Genomic DNA, 18,938 nt, shown 5'->3' with positions numbered 1-18,938 from the left:
CAGCTAGAATGGATCTGGGGATGCAGGACTGCTGCAAAACCCTTCTGTGAGCAGGAACTCATCAGCCACCAAGTTCCTGGGGAGCCACAGATCCTGGAGGCGTCCCTGAACTGCTTGCTTTCACTGCCATCTTTTAGGAAGTTTTTCTCACCTCAGCTCTGACATATACGGTGTGGAATGTGCAGCCACATGGAGACTTTGGGGCACAGCTCGAATACTTACTTCAGCAAGAAGCCCATTTTGTCCCAAGAAAACAACAATGGGCATATTCCTGTGCCCCTTTAAAATATCAAGGCAAAAACCATTAGTTGGCAAGGTTACAATTGCAAAGCAAATGCAGACTTTGGGACTCATGTTCTGTTTCTTCCCCTCCTTAAATCATAAACATGTTTGAAAACAAAGCAAGACATAATGAAAATGAATTTACAGAAGTAGCATTTGCCAAAGGTCCAGTGCTGTGCTGTGTTTTGCTCATTTTTCAATCCTTCTGTTTCTTGTCCAAATTTATATAGCCATTTGTACTCCCCCTCTCCTTTGAACCCACATTTACAATCCTGCCTTGAGATGCTCATCTATCAGCCCAGAAAACAAGACATTTATCCTATTCTTCAAATGTCCATCCAGACCTTGGGAGGAAGGTGTGGACTGGGAGGGAAAGGAGAAGAATTTTCCTTTTGCTTCAACACTGGTTATAAGCTATAGAGGATGCTAATATCTATCAGGGAAAAATCTCCTGCCCCTTTCCTTTTCCTCTGCTCAAGAACTGCACTTGTGACTCAGAGCCATTTTTCAAAGACAAGTGCCATTTAGGGTCTCGAGCTAAAGGAGTTCTGAGCAGGAGCAGGTCCAAAGTAGTCTGTGTGTTACCCTGGCAATGAAGTCAGATTCTGACCTCAGGGAAAATGGATTTAAGTCTAACTAAACTACTCCCCCCACTGGAGTAACAGAGGTGTGAGTGTCATCAGCCTGATCCCTGCCATGTTCTGTGGCCAGCCCAATTCCCTGGCACACCTACCTGTCTCCTGCCTGACTGTTTCCTTCCACCAACATCCAGGAACACCTGTGCACAGAAAGCTTTCGTTTGCCATCACTTGCCTATTCCCCAGCAAAGCATGTACCTATTAGTAGCTATTATCAACCAATTATTCTGATGAAACACCAAAAATATTTTTTTCTTGAGCAGATTGCTGTAAATGCAATCTCTTTCCCATCAGCTCTCCCAAATCACCCCACTCCTTTCTCACACACCTGCACATAACTCACAAAATGAAAACTCCTAAACCACAGTAAATTATTTAATCTACTCCATCCTTTCTACCTCTTATCTATTACTACAACCTTTTGCAATAGGGGTGCATTAAAATCTGATTCTAAACACAAAGCTGTAGTCTGTAGTTATTCTCTTCAGTTAAAATATAAACATAGGAAGCTACAGCTACACATTTTATCACAGTAATGGGCAAATCCATCACAGTAATGCTTTTGACAAATGATAAAATGCAAAAAAGTATTGAGGAGGTTTACAGCAGTTTAATGAAGGCTCTCATACAAAATCTTGAACTCAAAGTTACAGTCAAGAGTTACGGAAAAATATAACTCACAGTGAAAAAGCAGATGAGAATTGCCCACTTAGCCATGGAATTAACTGCGCTTTAACGCTGTGCTTAAATAGTCACCACACAATAGGAACAAATTTAAATCACGACCAAGGTACACACAATTCACTTCCATTCTGTTTTCAATTACATGTATTCAGCATGTAACTTAACCTCTGGAAGTTATTCTGAAGAACACAGAGGTTTCTCTTTTTTTTTTTTTTTCCCAAACACTCACTGGAAATAAATACCATTGAAAGAATACATGTGGAGTGCAATAAAATGGACACTTAGGCACTGGTACAGTCTAGTCCTCTTCAGCCCTCTACAAACTACAAGACGAGAAGTTTTAAACCACAGATGGATTGGAGAGCAGGTTAGAGCTGTACAGGTAGTGCAGCGGGTTATGTACTACACAAGAGCACATCTGCAAAAGGTCCCAGAAGATTTTTGTTGAAGATGCAGCGTATCCACACCAGGTATATTGTGAAGGGCTTAATGTTTTCTGAGAAGGTGTGATTCTGATGGGACAATATATAAGGCATGTAAGTGTTTTCCCCTTGCTCTTGTATCCACACTTCGTATTTTACTTCTCTGACCTTGAGATACCTTAGATTCCAGGGGATCTGCCAGGACACAGCAAGTTTAGCTTCACTCGTGCCCTGGACAGAGGCCTGGCACTTGGCATCCCTCACTTTGCCAGGGTAGAGGCTACCAGACCACTTCTGCTTCTTGGGTCCGGGCTTAGACTTCACAGTCTGCCTAATCACGTGTATGAGAGACGGGATGTTCACCTTTGTGTCCTGGTAGGCACGGAACAGCCACTCAGGGTTACGGCAGCACAGGTGCCGCGGCACCTCCGTGCTCTTGATGATGCGCTCCTGCTCAGCCTTGTCCAGGTGAGCAATCCCGCCCTGATCCCAAGGTCTGTCCGGGTAGGTTACGGTGTCTTCCCTGTCGGTGTTCTGCCAGGCAATGTAGTGCAGGTCCATGCCAGGAAGGGTTGCCAGGGTTTTGTAGGGGGTGTAGTGTTCGGGGTTGATAGCATATGGGAAGAGCTCCACCACGGTGGCCCCTCTTGGCAGGAAGAGCGACATGACTAATTGGGCCCCGTGCATGCTGACCAACATGGACGCATTGCTGATCAACCGGACGATGTCAGAAAATGAATGCTCCTCCAGAGAGACGGAAATGGTTTTCATCTGAAACTCCTGAGCAAGAGCCAGGATTAGTTCTGCCTCATTTAGGATAAGTCTGTTGATTGTCCGACTGAACACTACGATGTACTCCTCGCTGGAGCTTTCCTCCAAGCTGATGTTCAGTTTCTGCATCATGAATTTGGTGAACTGCCTGATCTCATTACCAGAAACCAAGATGTTAGCCTTTGGCCCTTGTGGCTGGACAAATCCGTACTGGTACCAGGTGGTGATTTTGGACAGTCCCACATAGGATTTGGTAAAGCAGAGGAGCCTGCCCAGGGTTTTAAGCTCCTCTCTGAGGAGCGGCTGCTTGTTACTCAGTAACTTGTAGAGGTCAAAGTGAACACCTTCACTCCACCCTTCCATGAAGAAGAGTCTTGCCTCCGGATCTAAGTCGGAAAACTGCTGCATGGTGTAATAGATGGGGAGGAGGTCGTCATGAAAGACGTGCATCAGGTTGTCTGGGTTGAACCTGTTGGCAATCAGCGCCACATCAGGCACGAAGACCGGCTTTGGCATGAACTTCAGCGCAGCAGCTGGCAGCTCCACAAAGTTGAAATACTGGGTGTTGTGATCTTCCACAGAGGAGAGGTCGAGCAGAGCCGGCTGGAACCTCCGGGAGCCCAGGTTGGGCAGCATGACGGAGGAGTTGCTGTGAAAGTAGACAAACTCCTCGGCCTCAGTGGAGTAGCAGAGGGACTCAAAGCGGCAGATGCGGTCGGTGTGCATCCTGCCAGTGCACACCATCCTGGTACCGTTCTCCACCAGGGCCTGCAGAGCTGCGTGGTAGTCAATCTGAGCCTCAGAAAGCTCCTGAGACTGGCGCATGAGGACCAGCTCCTCCTCCACCGTGGCGGCATGGTCGCACAGTTTGATGTACTTCCACAGCACGGCAGCGAGGATGGACACGAGCAGGGCATTGAACACAGCTGCTATGTTCATTCTGTAGTTAGATCCTAGCAGGATGACAGGTAGGGAATGCAATGGAGAGGGAACACATCATTAACACTCTTAGACATGGTGAGGGCAAAGACCTGTGGAAAATAAAACAAGAGAGAAACGTTTAAACATCAGCTTTACAGCTCTACCATAAATCATATTTTATGGACTATTCAAGAGAGTTTAGGCTTCTTTCAGTAATTTTTTCCCCTTCCAGGGAATGAGGGGAAAGAAGAAAAAAGTGACAAAGCTCTCCCCAAAACTGTGAAAAAATATAAAGCAAACAGAACTAGGAGCTGCTCTCCAGGAAGGCTCTGCTCTCATTTTCATTTCTATGCTTTTGAAGAAGAAAATGTAAAAGACTTTAAGGATGAGCTCTATGAAGACCTGTTAGAAAGAAAAGTACGTTCTCTGTGACTCTGGATCACTCTGCTTTTTGCAGACCACTCCCACAGTGAGAGGAAATAGAGCAGTGCCATCACTGGGTCGCCTGCAGAGGACTCGGAGCCCCAGCTCCTCCTCCCGCTCTGTATGGCCAAGAGCATTCCGAGGTGCCCTCACCTTCACTGTGCGGGTAGCAGTAGCTCAGGAGTATTGCCAGGACAGATCTTGCTACACGAGGTGCCCTCACCTTCACTGTGCGGGTATTGCCAGGACAGATCTTGCTACGCTCCAGTGTGCAATGTGAACTAGTGAACATCACATTCAATTTCCTTTTATCCAGGGGTAAGGGAAGGACTTGCAGGTCTATGAACTGCCCTGAGGGAAAATCCCGAGTCACCAGGGTGTTGCTCTGGCTGCAATCCAGGATCAAAAGCTAAGAACTGCCATCGTCTTCCAAAAGAAATATTGGCATGGAAGAGAGGAGAGCTTTGCTCTTTATGAGAGGAACTGATGTGTCATTAAAGCAATCAGACCTTCATTTAGTGAGAGTCTGGCTCACACAGCACAGCCAGCCCTTATACAAACGATAAGCTAATGCATTTGAAGGGTTTCACTGTTGGCATTTTCCCATTCCAACCTGAGAACCCTTTCTGTGCTGCTCCAAAGTCTCCCTGATTCTTTTTCTGTTAGAGCCTGCCACTGTTTTCCTTCTGTGCAGAAGCACTACTGGCTTATATCAGAGTATTGATTATAACTTCATCTGTGAACTTCAATTGAGATATTGATTCACCTACAGAATTTATGGGCTTCAATTTTTATTATGCATCAAGATTCACTGCTAGTCAGGCTGTAAATAATTGCATCTATGACTCATGGGGAATTTCAGGAAGGGAAATTTCAGATTAGTATTTACCTCACTAGAGTGTTTCTAGCTGCCATTTTTAAAGGTAGCAATTTTCAATTTCTTTTGGTGCAAGTTTGCCGTGGGGGAAAAAAAGCAATGTCTCAAGCACATGTTCTGACATCCAAAAGCATCCTTTAGCATTTTAATCAAGAGACACTTCTTATGTGGCAATGTGGAGGAAGTTAGCCAGGCATACTTGGGACCAAAGCAAACACCTCCTCTACTGCCAAAGGAGTTCCTTTGAAAAGAGCTACTGCAACTCAAAATATTGATCCTGCAACTTGGAATTGAATGGAGAATCATGGAACTCAGTGAAGTCAGAAGGGATACCTACACCTCATGAGATCCCAACAGCCTGGGGGATCTGTCTTAGGAAGAACTGAAGGTACTGAAGTCTGAATAATGCCAAAGAAACGAGTGCTAGCTGTAAGCCACACAAACTCAAGAGGTGATCTCTGGGGATCTGAGCAACAAATTCACTTCAATTTCTAGATACTCAAATGAAAGAGAAATGAAGTGCACCTCCTTTGGCAAGTGGTCTGAAAAACCTCTTCATTTATAAACTCCCTAAAAGCAAGCAGGAAATTAAAAATGTGTTGTTTTGATTTCAACTATGGAAAAAAAGGAAAGGGACCTAGAGTGATCATCTGATTATCAGGGCAGGGTCAACTCTCCATAAACCATGCCCCAAAGATGCTTCTCTATCTCATTCATCTCTTCAGCCAGCCTCTATCGAGAGAGGCATAAAGGACTGTGATAAACTCTTCTAACACTTAGCCTTTGTTTCCACCACAGCAATTTTAACTGGGTCTTGTCCCAGGTGCCACGGATATCCTGCACAGAAAAATTATGGCTGTCACATCACATCTCAATCTGTCCTCCTCTGTCAACAGGAGTGACTGCTGCTCCTCATGGCTGTGCAACTCTCAACCACGGCTATTCTATGGACAGTCTGGAATAGAAACCCACTGGGGACAGCAGTATATCACTCAGGTTTTGCTAATGCAATCAAATCAGTTTTCAGGAAGAGAAAATTTTGATGGGGACAGATCCTGAATTATTTTATTGGTATTAAGTTTCAAAGCTTTATTTTACTTCTTCACTGTCTTTGAAAAATGTCTAATGATATCACCCAATTCTGTACATAACCTCTCCACTACAAACCTCTCATCTTGTGAGCACAGCTTTAAGTGACTTCAACAGCATCAGCAAGGAAAGGATCAAGCCCCAGCAGCCATGTGCAAAGCTTGATAATCAGTTCATGGAGGAGACCTTTAACAAGCAAGTACTCTCCTGCAAACACACTCTTAAAGGAAGGCCAGCCCGCAGGCATTATGAAATTTTACTTCTGTGCGTCAGAAGAACAAAGCACATACAAGTTCAATGGAGTCAATGCAAGTTGCAACAACTTGGCAGAGGAGGGAAAACCACAAGGCTTCTTTATTACTCCATTATGGCAAGGTGAGTGTGTATGTGTGGGTGTTTCAAAGCCACGAGAAGCCCACAGTCCATAGAAACACCACTGATGCCACCTGCATTTCATGGGCATTTTGGTGGTGGAGAGCTCTGCTGACCATTACAAAACCCTTGAGCCAAACAGGTCTCCTTGAAAACAGCCTGTTCAAAAGTTTCACCCCTGACTGATTTGTTCTCTCCCCTCCAGCCCCAAGGGAAGGGCATAAGAGGCACTTCAGAGATGTGGCTTCTGAACATTGGATGGAGCCAGTGTTCAGAGGTTAGCAATTCTCATTTCAGACTCTGCCACAGCCATACCTGCTAAATGGCTAGGAATGAACAGCTCAGCTTTTAGCAAAAAATCACCTGCAAGGCCCTCTTCTACCTCTTCCCTCATTGCAGCTCTTTCACTTCCCTGCACTTAGCTGAAGTGAGTGCATGTGCTTTAGCTAACCAGGTGTCAGGAATATATGTTAAATGTTAGCAGTGCTAAAGTAATCCATCTTCATTTCTGTTCCTCGCTGCCAGTTCCTAAATCCTGGTTCATGCTGCTTGGGAGAAAGCTGCTTTTGATGGAAGTGAACAACGGGATATGGACAGGAAGGGGTGCTGCAGGCAGAAACGAAAGGAGAATTTCACAGGTACTCAGAGAACTGTCTTAATTCTTTGCCTGTTTTCCCACATTTTATCATCCACTTTTTTTTCAATCTGACACTTTCAGTGAAAACAGACCTTCAGGAACTATAATTTTTGGTCCCTCAGGGAAGGATAGAGCACAAATAGTAACAAACAATCCCACTGTTTGCTTTTACATACCCAAGAGAGGCTGCACCGAGGGAGTAAAGGCAAGCAATCACTGTCCATGTCCCCCACTGTCCATGTCCTCACCCCAAGCTGAGATCAGTCATAAAGTGCTGTCAGCCGCAGTAGACCTGGGATAAGAAACTTTCCCAGGAGGCAGAGGGAAACACTGAAATAAGTGAAAGCATTTAGTTTTCCACCTGAAGAGAGCTGCTTCACAATAAAACAAACTTCCATTACTAAATCTCCCTCACTAAATGGGTCTAGAGTTGCCACTCCCACGGTGTCATCAGAGAACATCCTAAGAACTGAAAGGCACTTGCAGAAGTGGCAGGCCAGACACACTGCTACTTTTCTTACGAGCAGAGTGTCTGTGCTGCTTCTTTCTACATAGAGGGCAGCCCCTAGGCCAGTCACCCCCCAAGCTGCCCACAGACTCCCTCCTCCCCATCCCTACCACATTCACCCACCCCAGTGACGCTGGGATACCCAGGGCTCTGCTCCACGTGAGCAATACGCCCCAGTTACCAAAGAAATCGATTGGACTGACATTTTTTCACTCTCTGCTTTGAAATACTAAAGCACCATCCTTCAGCACCAGGAGACACAGCAAGTGATAGAGCAGAGCCAAGCCAGAAGAGACGTGCGTGTAAAAGCTGCACAGAGCTTCTCGCTGCCAGGCTGCCAGAGGACAATGATGTCCCATGGGAGGGCATGGGATGTGCCCTTGAGGACTCTCGAGAGTAGTGGGCTGCAGGAGCACAACAGGAGTGAGAGAGGGAGGTGGAAGAGGCAGATTTCCCTGGCAGTGATGCTGACAGGGCAGGAGGCAGCAGTCTTAGAGCCAGACAAGGGGAGTTCAACAAAAACACCGGTGTGGGGGCAGCTCAAGACTGTGCAGTAGAATTAAGAGCATATCCTGAGGCTTGCAGCTCAGCCACAATGGATGCTGCTCCAGCAGCTAAGAGCCTGTGGGAGGCACTCTATTTTTGGTCAGCTCATCTTTACTCTTTTTCCAAGAGTTCACAGGCATGAAGAGCTTACCCCATTTTCTTCCTCCACCCCCATTCACTTAGCACTTCAAAAGAATCACAGTTTCATTCTCACAGCTCAGCTACTTCTCTAACCAGCACTGGCTGCTGGTGAGCAGGTAAAGTCTTCAGGAATATTCATCTGGCTTGTTCAGCAGGCACTTCTGGCAGAGCCCTCCAGTGTCTTGCAGATCCATAACACTCTCATGCAAGTTTGGACACAGCAGCACCTTCTGCCTGTTAGCTACAGGTTATGTGATGTATTAAACATCCTCAGGAAGTGGTAAGGACACAGGAAGCATAGATGGTGACACTGTTCTCCATCTCCTGTTAACATGCCTAGTAGATCAGAGTGGGCGGGATGAGAGAGGAATTTCCACTAATAGGCAGTTGGCATGAAGAACTGTTTGGATTCATTTAGGAGATGAGTTCTGTTGTTCTTTTTTTAATTGTGAAGCTACAGTAGGATGAATCACTAAAGCTATTAATATGATGGACAGTGTTCCAAATCTCCTCTCCATTTTAAAACCTGCAATCTAGATAAGAAATAGGGAGAAAAGCTACAAAATCCACATTAAAAAATCCCAACTACAAAAAAGACAAACATACACTACTAAGACCCCCAAAGGGGAAAAACAGGAGCTTGATTAGGGAAAACAACAGTGAACAGGGTGACCAGCATGTCTAAAGAGGGGTCACCTATTCCTGCAAGTATTAACCAAATGAGAAGTGCTGGTTTTGTCTGTCTGCCTTGATGAACTTTTTTTACCAACTGCCCAACATTTTTCAGGCCAATGTTCAGCTTTCCATAGCTACAGTAGGCTAAAAAGCCTCATCAAATGGAAAACCAAAAAGCATGAAGGAGACACACTTCCAGAGAGCATCACCACTCTGTGCAATGCCTCCTCATGAAGGCCAGCTTGGCTTTGGCCCAGCTGGTCAGCTCCTGTGCACAGCTTGCCAGTGGTGGCAGGGTGTCCAAAGAGAACCATCTCCACAGTTCCCAGAAATGCAACACAACTGGAAGTGGATTGGGGCTGCTCTTGCCATAGGACAGTGAAGGAGTGAGGGCAGAGTTGCATGGACAGGAAATGGACTTCTTGTTACGGTAACAGTGGGAGGGGCAGGAGCAGCTATTCTCTCCTCAAGGACATTTTCCCCATCAGCACTCCCTAGCCCTGGTTCTACCTCTTGCTAGACTGGCTTTCCAGGACCAGCACAGGAAAAGAAAAGCATGCTAACATGGCATTTTGCACTCCCCCTGCAAAATGTCTTCTGCTCTTTCTCCCATCCCTGATGCAAGAGGCTTAGCTAAGGATTCAGTGTATGTAACACATGCAGTTTTAAATACCTACTTCATTCATCCTCAAAGCAGAAGTTGCTAGAAGGCAACTTTCCCAATTGGAAACAGGGGGAGTTGGGATTTGGCAGCCAAGAATTTGCTTTTATTCTCATCTCTGTCACAGATCCCCACAGAACTACAAGCAAGTCAATCCCCACAGCCCAAAAAGCTGTTATCATCTTATTCACTCTATTTATTTAATGAGATACATATATCTTTCACAGTACATAGCACATTAAAGAAAGGATGGTACACTGAATGATTGATATACTGGAACATTTTCTTTGTAAAAAGCAGCCAGCTGTAGAAGTGCTGACTTTTTAAACAGGAAAAGAGCAGATTCTTGTAGAGGGAGTAAGCCCAGCAGTTAAAGATAAAAATATAATTATTGAAGCCTGATACAAAGAGGGGACATGAAAAACAAGAATATCTTGACTATGGAGTCTCAAGAAGAATTTTTAAAATAGAGCTTTATTCAGAAAAAAAAAAAGATCAAAATATAACAATATATTTAAAAAAAAACCCCTGTCTTATAAAAACCTTATCTATAAGTAGTTGTGATCAAAATTAGGTCCATCTTCAGTTTTCATGGCTCAGCATAAGTGAAGTATAGAAAGCAAAACTGTAAATCTTTCTATACAAGGCTGCAAACACAGAGACTGAGGCTCCGTGCAATGGTCCCTACTGCAAAAGTCCCCTCCATATGAACAGGAGAAGCCTGGTGGCTACAGGACACCTCCCAGCTGCACTTACGGATAAAAACCCTAAGTTTTCTTCCATTTAATTTCCAAGTCTGTGAGAGCTGGGACAGGAAGAGATCCAACCTGACTTTCACAATGACTACCAGCCATTGATTTAATATTTGTTGATACTCCTGTCTTGATCTATAGAATAACAGGTTAAAAAAAATTCCAACACTTAGCAGTCAATGCATAGAAGCAAGCCACAAAGCTGAGCTAAAAGTATAAATCTAAAAAGAATATTTCTTGGGCTTTTAAGATCTGCATTTCCGAGTTCTCCATCCATAATGGAGTATGAAATTCTTTCCCCATACAAAATCCCAGATCTCAAGAAAATTCCCCTAATAAAGATGCATTTTTGATAAACAAGCTTGAGGCGAGAGATGTAAGGAAAATGAGCTAAAAAGGTGAAGAAAAAGAGAAAGGTATTTCTCTCAGTCCCTCAAGTCTTGTTTACCTTCTGAGAGTCCAAAGACTGAAGATGAAAACCCAAGTTACTCAAAATAACCATGGCTAGACAGAGGCAAAAGCTTAACAGGCAGAGTTCATTCCAGTTGATCTTTGTTCACCTAGCATCCCATTGAAACCTATCTGGTTACATTGTCATTAACAGCCTTGTCACATGGGTAAAAAAATCTCTCCTTTGGCCTGGTCTCTTGCTTTTAGTCTGTAAACAAGATACCTCTGTCAGAACAAAAAGCATCAAGAGAGCAGCAGGTTTATCTTACTTCAGTAGTCTGCCTAAAGCAAAGATGGAGCAGGGTGGCTGAAGGGAAAATTTACTAATACTGCAAAACTGAATTAAAAAGAATATGATGTGAAATCCCAAAGTACTGAACAACACGATTCAGCCACTCCAACTGTGCCTCTGGGCTTTAGCTGCCATTTGTTGTTCTCTGTATTTTAACCATCCTTTCTTTCTGTGTTCTCCAGCAGGCAGAGTACCTGTGTTATTCGGGTACTGGGACTGGTGCTTAGCAGCACTCACAGCCTGAACTCTCCCTGCTTTCCATCAGCACCAGGACCGCTCCTGTGTGCTGCAAATCCTAAGCAGGAGCCAAAATTGTTCGGAGCACAGCGCAGCCAATAAGAACAGCGACAATCCCTCCTTGGTTACCACAAGCTCCACATTAGCATGTTTTTAGGGGAAGGTAAAAAAAAAAAAAAAAAGTAATCCCATACCAGCACGTGTCGGGCAAGAAATACATTTCTGCAAACCTACAGAATTTAGTCCATATCAGAGATGTTTTCCCCATGAGACTTTTGTTTAAAAATGATAAAGCAAAGCCCTAGTCAAACAAAGCAGGACTACAACGATGCGGGATTACAAATGAACTACTGACTCCCTTCCCACATGTGCACACACACAGAGGAGGGATTCAGTGTGAACTTGCATGGAAGGGGGGGCGAGGAGATACCATCGAAAACATGCCAGCCTCCCCCCTCTCCTCAGTACGCTGCCAACAAAACTGAATTCAGAGCCGTATGTGATCAGCACAGCAAACACAGCACAGTTACAATGACACCCAGCAAAGAAATACAGTAATTCAGAGCATATGCAACCTTTTTAGTCCTGGAAGTACTATCGCTGGTAGATCACTGTTTCAGCACATGCACGCATACCTGGTGTTGCTAAATAACAGGAAATGCTATCCGGTGCCTCTCTTTCACAGGAGAAAGAAAAAAGAAGACACCTTAAAGCTACGCTTTGCAGGGGAACGAGCACTCTCCAGTCCTCTTCTTTCCTCACCGCCACAAAGAAAAAGCAAAAATCCCATCTAAGAGCTGCCGGCACCGTAACCCGCGCACCATCGGCAGCCGGAGCCACCTTTCTCCCCCAGGTCTGAGCATGCTCTGTCTGCCGGCAGTGTCCTATCGCTCCAGCTGGCTCACCTCAATTTGTTAGCCTCCCAGAGGTCAGCCTTGCATGCAGGATGATTTGCTGCAGTATTCCTGCAAATCCCCGACGGGCGGCCACACTGAAACAAACACCACCGCGCTGTTTCACGGAGCTGAGCATGTCTTGGGAGACGGGCGGCGAACTGCTCTGGGGAGGGGGGACACATGCATTTTGGAAATCCTGCTTTTGAGGATCATTAATGCCACTGCTACTCCGAACACTTCACACAAAAGAAGAAAACAATAGGAGAGAAAGGGAAAAAAAAAGTCACTTGCTTGAAAGCCTTTCATCGTGCTTTCTAGTAATTCCCTTGGCACCAGGAAAGGAATTTCCCAGCTGTGACGGTCAGCAAATGGCTTTGAATTGAACAGGAATCTGATTGCCCTCCTTCAGAGATCCAGGGAACAGTATTTTCATACTAAAGTTATTTTTTATGGTGGAAACAAGTAATTCCTAAACACAAAGGCACAGAAATTATCCAGGAGCTTATAAGAGAATCTCCTACTGCACAGAAGCTCATGGAGGTGAGCGCCTTAAACAAAACTTCACAGCAGAGCTTGAACCTGTGGGGGCTGAGCAGCTTCATGAAGATGGCAAACCAGAGAGAACTGACTGGGAATACTTCCAGTTCTTATCCCACAATGGATCTACATGCAGCATAGCCCTCCAAAAGGCTCATGGCATGAAGTCACACCATTAAACACAGGAGTGAGACCCCAGCCCTGCAGGGACATTCCTGCAGGCAGATCACAAGCAAACATAGGAGGCTCTGCAAACCTGTTGATAGTATACTTGCAGAACATATCTTGTTCTGTCTGTGAGGATCTTCCCTTTGAGACCTAACAGGTAAAATAAGAAGGATGAAAAAGAAGAAAAGTTCTCTAATACCTCCTCCCACATGCTCAAGGTGCACTTCAAGCTACACCATGAGCCTATGCTTGTCCTGAGAGGATCTCAGAGAGATGCTGCTCAGTCACATCTGCCTGGAGGAAATAAATAATAGAGAAGAGCAAAGAGAAGCAAGCTCATCCCATGCCCTCAGCCTGTCCTATTGGAACTAAGGAAATCCAAAGTCACCCTTCTCTTTTTAAGACCATCTCACTGTCCTGTTGCGCCCCTGAATACAAAGATGTTGCCTTGTGCGGAACAAGTCTGATATTTTTCCTCTGAATTTTGTAACTCTAGGAGTGGAGTTAGATTTGGAGCTGACTCCACCTGAGAAAACACATCTTGACTTTGTGTTTTGTGCACTTCAGAGAGCTCCACAGTGTGACCTACCTCCCACTGATGCTAACGAGAGCCTTTCCACTGACCCCACAGATCTTGGTTAGAGACTTCATCAGTGGGACCCCTGATAACCCACACATACCATGTGGGTCTCTTTTTCTTAGACAAGCTTTTATTTTACTGGAGAAGAAAGGACAACATATACAGACTGGTCTTCTATTTATGAATAAGCTTCTCTACCCCTGGAATGAGTTATATTAATGGATTTCTTAGGTACAACTTATCACAATTATCACAAATGAGAGTTTAACCCCAGTCCTGAAGAGGGTCCTGTTTGTCGATCTGCCACACCACAAAGTACAAAACTACATCATTAAGGGGAGAGGGAGGAACCATAATCAAATAATTCCAGCAACTGTGAAATAATAACTGTTCATTACTATTGCACCATAAGGCACTAAGTGTGCCAGTCCCAAGCTCCTCACAGTCAGCACCTACTACAAGCCGGTAAGGTCTGAATAGGAGATCTTGGCTCAGAACTAAGAATTAGATGAATATTTAATACCCCTCATAAAGTTGCAGCCTTCAAAAACAGCACCACATTTTAGAACTCTTAAAAAGCAGTACAGCACAAACAAAACTCATCAAGCTAGCAGGAAAGTCTGAATAGATCCCTCTTGGTTTAGGGCTGACAAAGAGCAGGTAAATCATTATTTACTGAATCTTTGCAGTGCACATGTATGTTTCAGGGGTGCCTGCATCACTCTGAGTCACAGCATTTATTATTTATAGTCCCAGAAGGACTCTCTATAAGAAATTACTCCTGTTGCAGTGCTTTTGAACCTAAAGTGCATTTCAGTTTGAGAGCACAAAAAAAAATTATGCCTGAACTAACAAAAAAAGTCTTTGTACTGACAAATACAAAAAGGACACAAAGGAAGCATTTGGTTTCTGGACACCAAGATTGGGACTTCACACAGAGGATGACATTTTGATTCTGTAGAAGCTAAAATTAAAACTCATGCCAAAAGGACCAGGAATTCAGCCAAATATTGAATATTGAAGAATACACTTTGACATGGTAAAAGGTATTTTTTCTGAAGAATATCTCGGAGGCAAAACTACCCTTTGCTCAAGTGCTTCAAGAATGACATGCTCCCAGGCTTAAGAGATGTAGGATGCAAGTTTTACATAGATATTAGGTTTAAAAAGGTTTAAGTATGATCAAACATATTTTACACATATACAGGTTACATGTCTTGACATCAACTAGACAAATTCATAGATATTTATTCTCCTCTGCAGATGTGAGCATGTTTTATACATATAAAACATATACTTGCCTGCTATCTGAACTCGTCACGTGCTAAACTACTCACTCTAATAAACCCCTCCAGCCCTATTAGGAACCACCCTAGCAGCATAGCAGGGACACACTGGCCTGCTCCTGCAGTTGTATGTTGGGGGGAGAAAGGTGTGGGAGAGTCACCTGCCAATTCCCAAGGCAGGAGATGGCTTTGGTAGCTGTTCTGATTCAAGTTAGGTGTCACTTGTGCTCTTTCAAGTTCCCATTTGGCCATCAGCAATGGCAGGTCAGCAGGGTGACAGAGATAAATCAATTCCCTCTCCTACAGCTTTGCCAACTGCGCACCTGCAAACGTAATTAGTGCCAATGTGTCTGCAAGGGAATCTGAGATAATTCACGCTCATAAGAGCAGTTTGGTAAGTCAATGATGTTCAGCAAGACTGACATGAGCAACCAAGGGTAAAACACTGCCTGTGAGATCCCTGGGTACGGCCTCACCCTGGTGCTTCCCACAGTTGCTATTTGTTGACTGCTTTTGCCCAGGCATCATCTGCCCTCTCTCAGATGACATTTCAACACTAAGACACAACCTCACCTGCAGACACACATCTCCCATTTTACAGACAAAAAGACCGAGCCTGTCAATGGGATCTGGGTGGGATGCACCACACCAGCATCCATTAATATGGGAGCAGCTTCCTGTCAAAAATTACCAACAATCAAAACCTCTTGTGCATTCCAAGGTTGTATTCATGGGCTCCAGGGCTCAAGACAGAAGCTGGGGCCTCTAAGACCACAAGTGACAGAGTAAACGTGGTAAAGGACAGAGAGGAATAAGTTACCAGCTCTGTCACTGTTGCTCTCAAAGAGCTGCTGGAGGAGTTGCCACAAGCCTGACACACTCTGCTCCCCACACACCTTCCTCCCATCTTCTATTCCCACTTCACTTGCTGTGCAGAAGGTCCAGGGGCCTCCTGCACACCTGGGAAACCCTTCCTGGACCCACAACTTAGCCTCAAGTTGGAGGCCATGTCAGAATTACTTGCCCTGGGAATTGTGGAGGAAAAGGAAGAGAGCCTCTTCTCCTGTCTATTGACAGGATAGTCACAACCAGCAAGTCTCACAGATGTCTTAGGAAATTAAGATGTTACTATCACAGCAAAATATAGCTATTGAAAGGAAAAACATCCCTGAATGTGAACATCATAGGGGTGCCAAGGTATGGAAGAGACGTAACAGAAATACAAAACAGCAACAGGCACTTAGACAGATCTATAGGGGTAAACAGATAACAACTGTGTGGAAGTATCTAAAGGACAGGGCTTAAGATGTCCAAGAATTTAACTGCCTTCATTGGATTATGCACCTGGTTTGCAAGTGGGCTGCAGTTGTCCCAAAACTGATGAGAAGATCTCAGTTCACAAGCAGAATTACAGGAAGGCTTCAAGGACCAAGGTCCAGGACTTGGATGATTTTTATGGGTGCTTTCTAACTCAGAATATTCTATGATAGGACTGTTGCCTGAAGCTGCCTTTGTTCTAACCTTCCACTTTTGCTATGTTCAGAGACTTTGTGCTTTCTTAAAACCTTGAGAATCCAAATCTACAAACCAAAGTCCTAGTACTTCATGGAAAGAACTCCACAAGGAAGCAGTAACAGCATCTATAATCTTGATCACAACAGAAGTTTCGAGCCAAGCTGGAGCATGTGCTTCAATTAGCCAGTCTCTGACAAATGTCTGGAAGTAGCTAGAACAGCAGCATGACAGGAAAATAGTTCAGAGCCAAGCTAAAGGAGAATCTAAATCAAATCAGGGGAAATAAAAAGGTTTACTGCCATTTTGAGTCCCGTAATTGCAAACTGATTGTTTTGCCTCCAACGCCCCCTTCAGCCACACCGGTACAACACATCCTCCTCACATTTTAAAGGATGCAGCCAGCATACAACCCAACTCTATTCCTAGCTCAGCAGTGTAATATTAACAACAGGTAGGAGCACAGTATCACAGGATACCCTCCCTGCAGTGTAACCTGTTGGACTGATGCTAAGGGAGCACAAAACATCCATGTTCTGAGTGGGGAGCATATCCCAGGGGTGCTGACAATCACATGAAATTTTAGAACAAATCATTAGGTCTCACAAATCATAAAATAACTTATACAGGAGGTAAAAAAAACCAAAAACAAATGGTGTTTCCTGACAGCATAAGCCATAAGACTGAAAAACATCTGCTGGGCAATTAAAAAACATCCTAACAACTGGGTTTTGATTAATACTTAAAAATCTCAGTCTGATTTTCCCCAGGGAAAATAATTCATACCTCATCCCGCATCTGATTACAGTATCATCTGAAGGCCCAGAAGAGAAGTAGTAACACATGGCTGCAGGCCAGGCATTTACTGTTGCTCTGAGGGCTACTGCTGCTACTGACAGGAGGGAGAAGAAAGCAAATGAATCATCTTTCTCAGCTTCAACATGAACCGCTGCACACAACAGGGAAAGTGTGATGAATACACTGAATTAATTGTAAAAGCTCAATTCAACTCCTCCAGGTGTCATATGCAACCATTTACAGTTCAATATCTAGGAAGAGCTTCATCATGCCCTCAGCAGCTTGACAATTCATGGAAAGACTATTGAATTTAGGCATATTTATCAAGGGCACAGCAGCAAGAGGAAGAAGTCCAAGCCTGACTTGATGGGATATTTTTGTATTAGACTTGCTGTTGTAATTATCTGAATAGTAATTAAAACCAAGGTGGTTAATTTTTGCCCCCTTTTTTTCCACCAAGAAATCAAAGTATTATTTCCCTACAAGCCCTCCTTGAGACCCACTTGTGTGGAGTTTTTTAACACCCCATAAATAAACAATATGACATTCAATACACACAAGAAGGTGAAAGCTTCAGAGCAAAAGCAGGAAATATCTGTCAAAAGAGGAACACCTGCAAAACTACTGACAGTTGCTGTTCACCTGTGGCCCTTCCATGATGGAAGATTCCTTCCTTCCTTCTCCCTCCCTCCCTCCCTCCTCTGTTGCATCAAATGCTGAGTCAACTCTTTGGCAATGAGAATCTCTTCAAGTAACTGAACTGTAACCTGGCTGTTACTGAGAGAGAAGCAACATCAGCCTAATAAAGCAACTGCTGTTCAAGACAGCTCCAGTTAAAAACATCTGCCCTCATTCATTTTGTTCAGCTCTGGATCCATGTGCTGGTATTTGCAAAGCCAAGAATAGAGTGGTCTTTCAGCTACTTTACAGAGTATTTCAAGACATCAAGGGCTCTTCAGACAGCTTCCTACATCAGGATGTGCTTTCCATCTCTAGCTAGCATTGATGCAGCCATCCCCAGAGAAGCCACCTCGCACAAGGGGGAGTTGGAGCAGCGCTGATCCTTCTCACAGGCGAAGCATTCCCAAGGACATAAGTGCTGCCACACCCAGCAGCCTCAAAGAGGAAGGTCTTGTGACCTTGAAGACAAGACTAAAATATACATATGTATTGGCCATAGGCAGTGAATCCTATCTCAAGTCTGGAGAGGTCAGAGATAGAGGACATCTACAACCTTCCTGCCTTGGCTCATCCTGCTTCACCCCTTCTGTGGCAGAATGATGTGCTTATATGTAACCTGCAGGCTGACAGGAACAATCTGCTGAGGTAGCCAACCCTTCCTCCCAGGCAAAGGGATTAAAGCTACAGCACAAAAAGCTTCTCTTGCAACTATGAAGACCCAAATCTGCACCTGTGTTACTGCAGCAAGTATGCAAAATGAGAAAGCACAGAAGGCAGGGACTGAGGACTGACAACCATTGTGCTGAGTGACTTATAGTTACACAAAATAACGACCACTTCTTTACCATTGAGGTGATGAACCAAACTAAACCTCAAAATACACTAAAATAAAAACACTCTTGTCTCATTTAATATATTTAAGGCTTAAAAATAAGCATGCACACAAGAGTTCTGTGTTCCACTGGGACAATACATGCACATAAATTAAGCAAGGACTGGAGAACTTTGTACATAATATCTTGTCTTGTGACCTCTGTGCTAAGTATGTATATATATTTGTATATAATACATATGTATGACTATTGCAAAATTCATATAAAAG

General features: G+C 44.2%; 1 protein-coding gene across 5 annotated transcripts in view; it reads right to left on the bottom strand.

The window, feature by feature from the left end:
- Nucleotides 1-1,510: 1,510 nt before the first annotated feature.
- POMGNT2 (protein O-linked mannose N-acetylglucosaminyltransferase 2 (beta 1,4-)) overlaps nt 1,511-18,938 on the bottom strand; it is a 31,134-nt gene continuing 13,706 nt past the window's right edge. For 3 of the 5 annotated variants that reach the window (XM_041407913.1, XM_041407915.1, XM_041407911.1), the window contains one exon: nt 1,511-3,828. In XM_041407913.1, coding sequence (XP_041263847.1) covers nt 2,000-3,736 — 1,737 coding nt within the window. In that variant the 5' untranslated portion in view covers nt 3,737-3,828 and the 3' untranslated portion in view covers nt 1,511-1,999. Of the gene's footprint in view, nt 3,829-7,292; nt 7,447-12,283; nt 12,511-18,938 lie in introns of all 5 variants that reach the window. The other 2 variants (XM_041407912.1, XM_041407910.1) reach the window with 2 other exon arrangements.

This window comes from Onychostruthus taczanowskii, unplaced genomic scaffold (assembly GCF_017590055.1).
Source record: "Onychostruthus taczanowskii isolate IOZ18803 unplaced genomic scaffold, ASM1759005v1 scaffold28, whole genome shotgun sequence".
NCBI classification, from domain to species: Eukaryota; Metazoa; Chordata; class Aves; order Passeriformes; family Passeridae; genus Onychostruthus; species Onychostruthus taczanowskii.
Note: the sequence above shows the minus strand (reverse complement) of the source record. Positions and strands in the feature narration are given on the sequence as shown.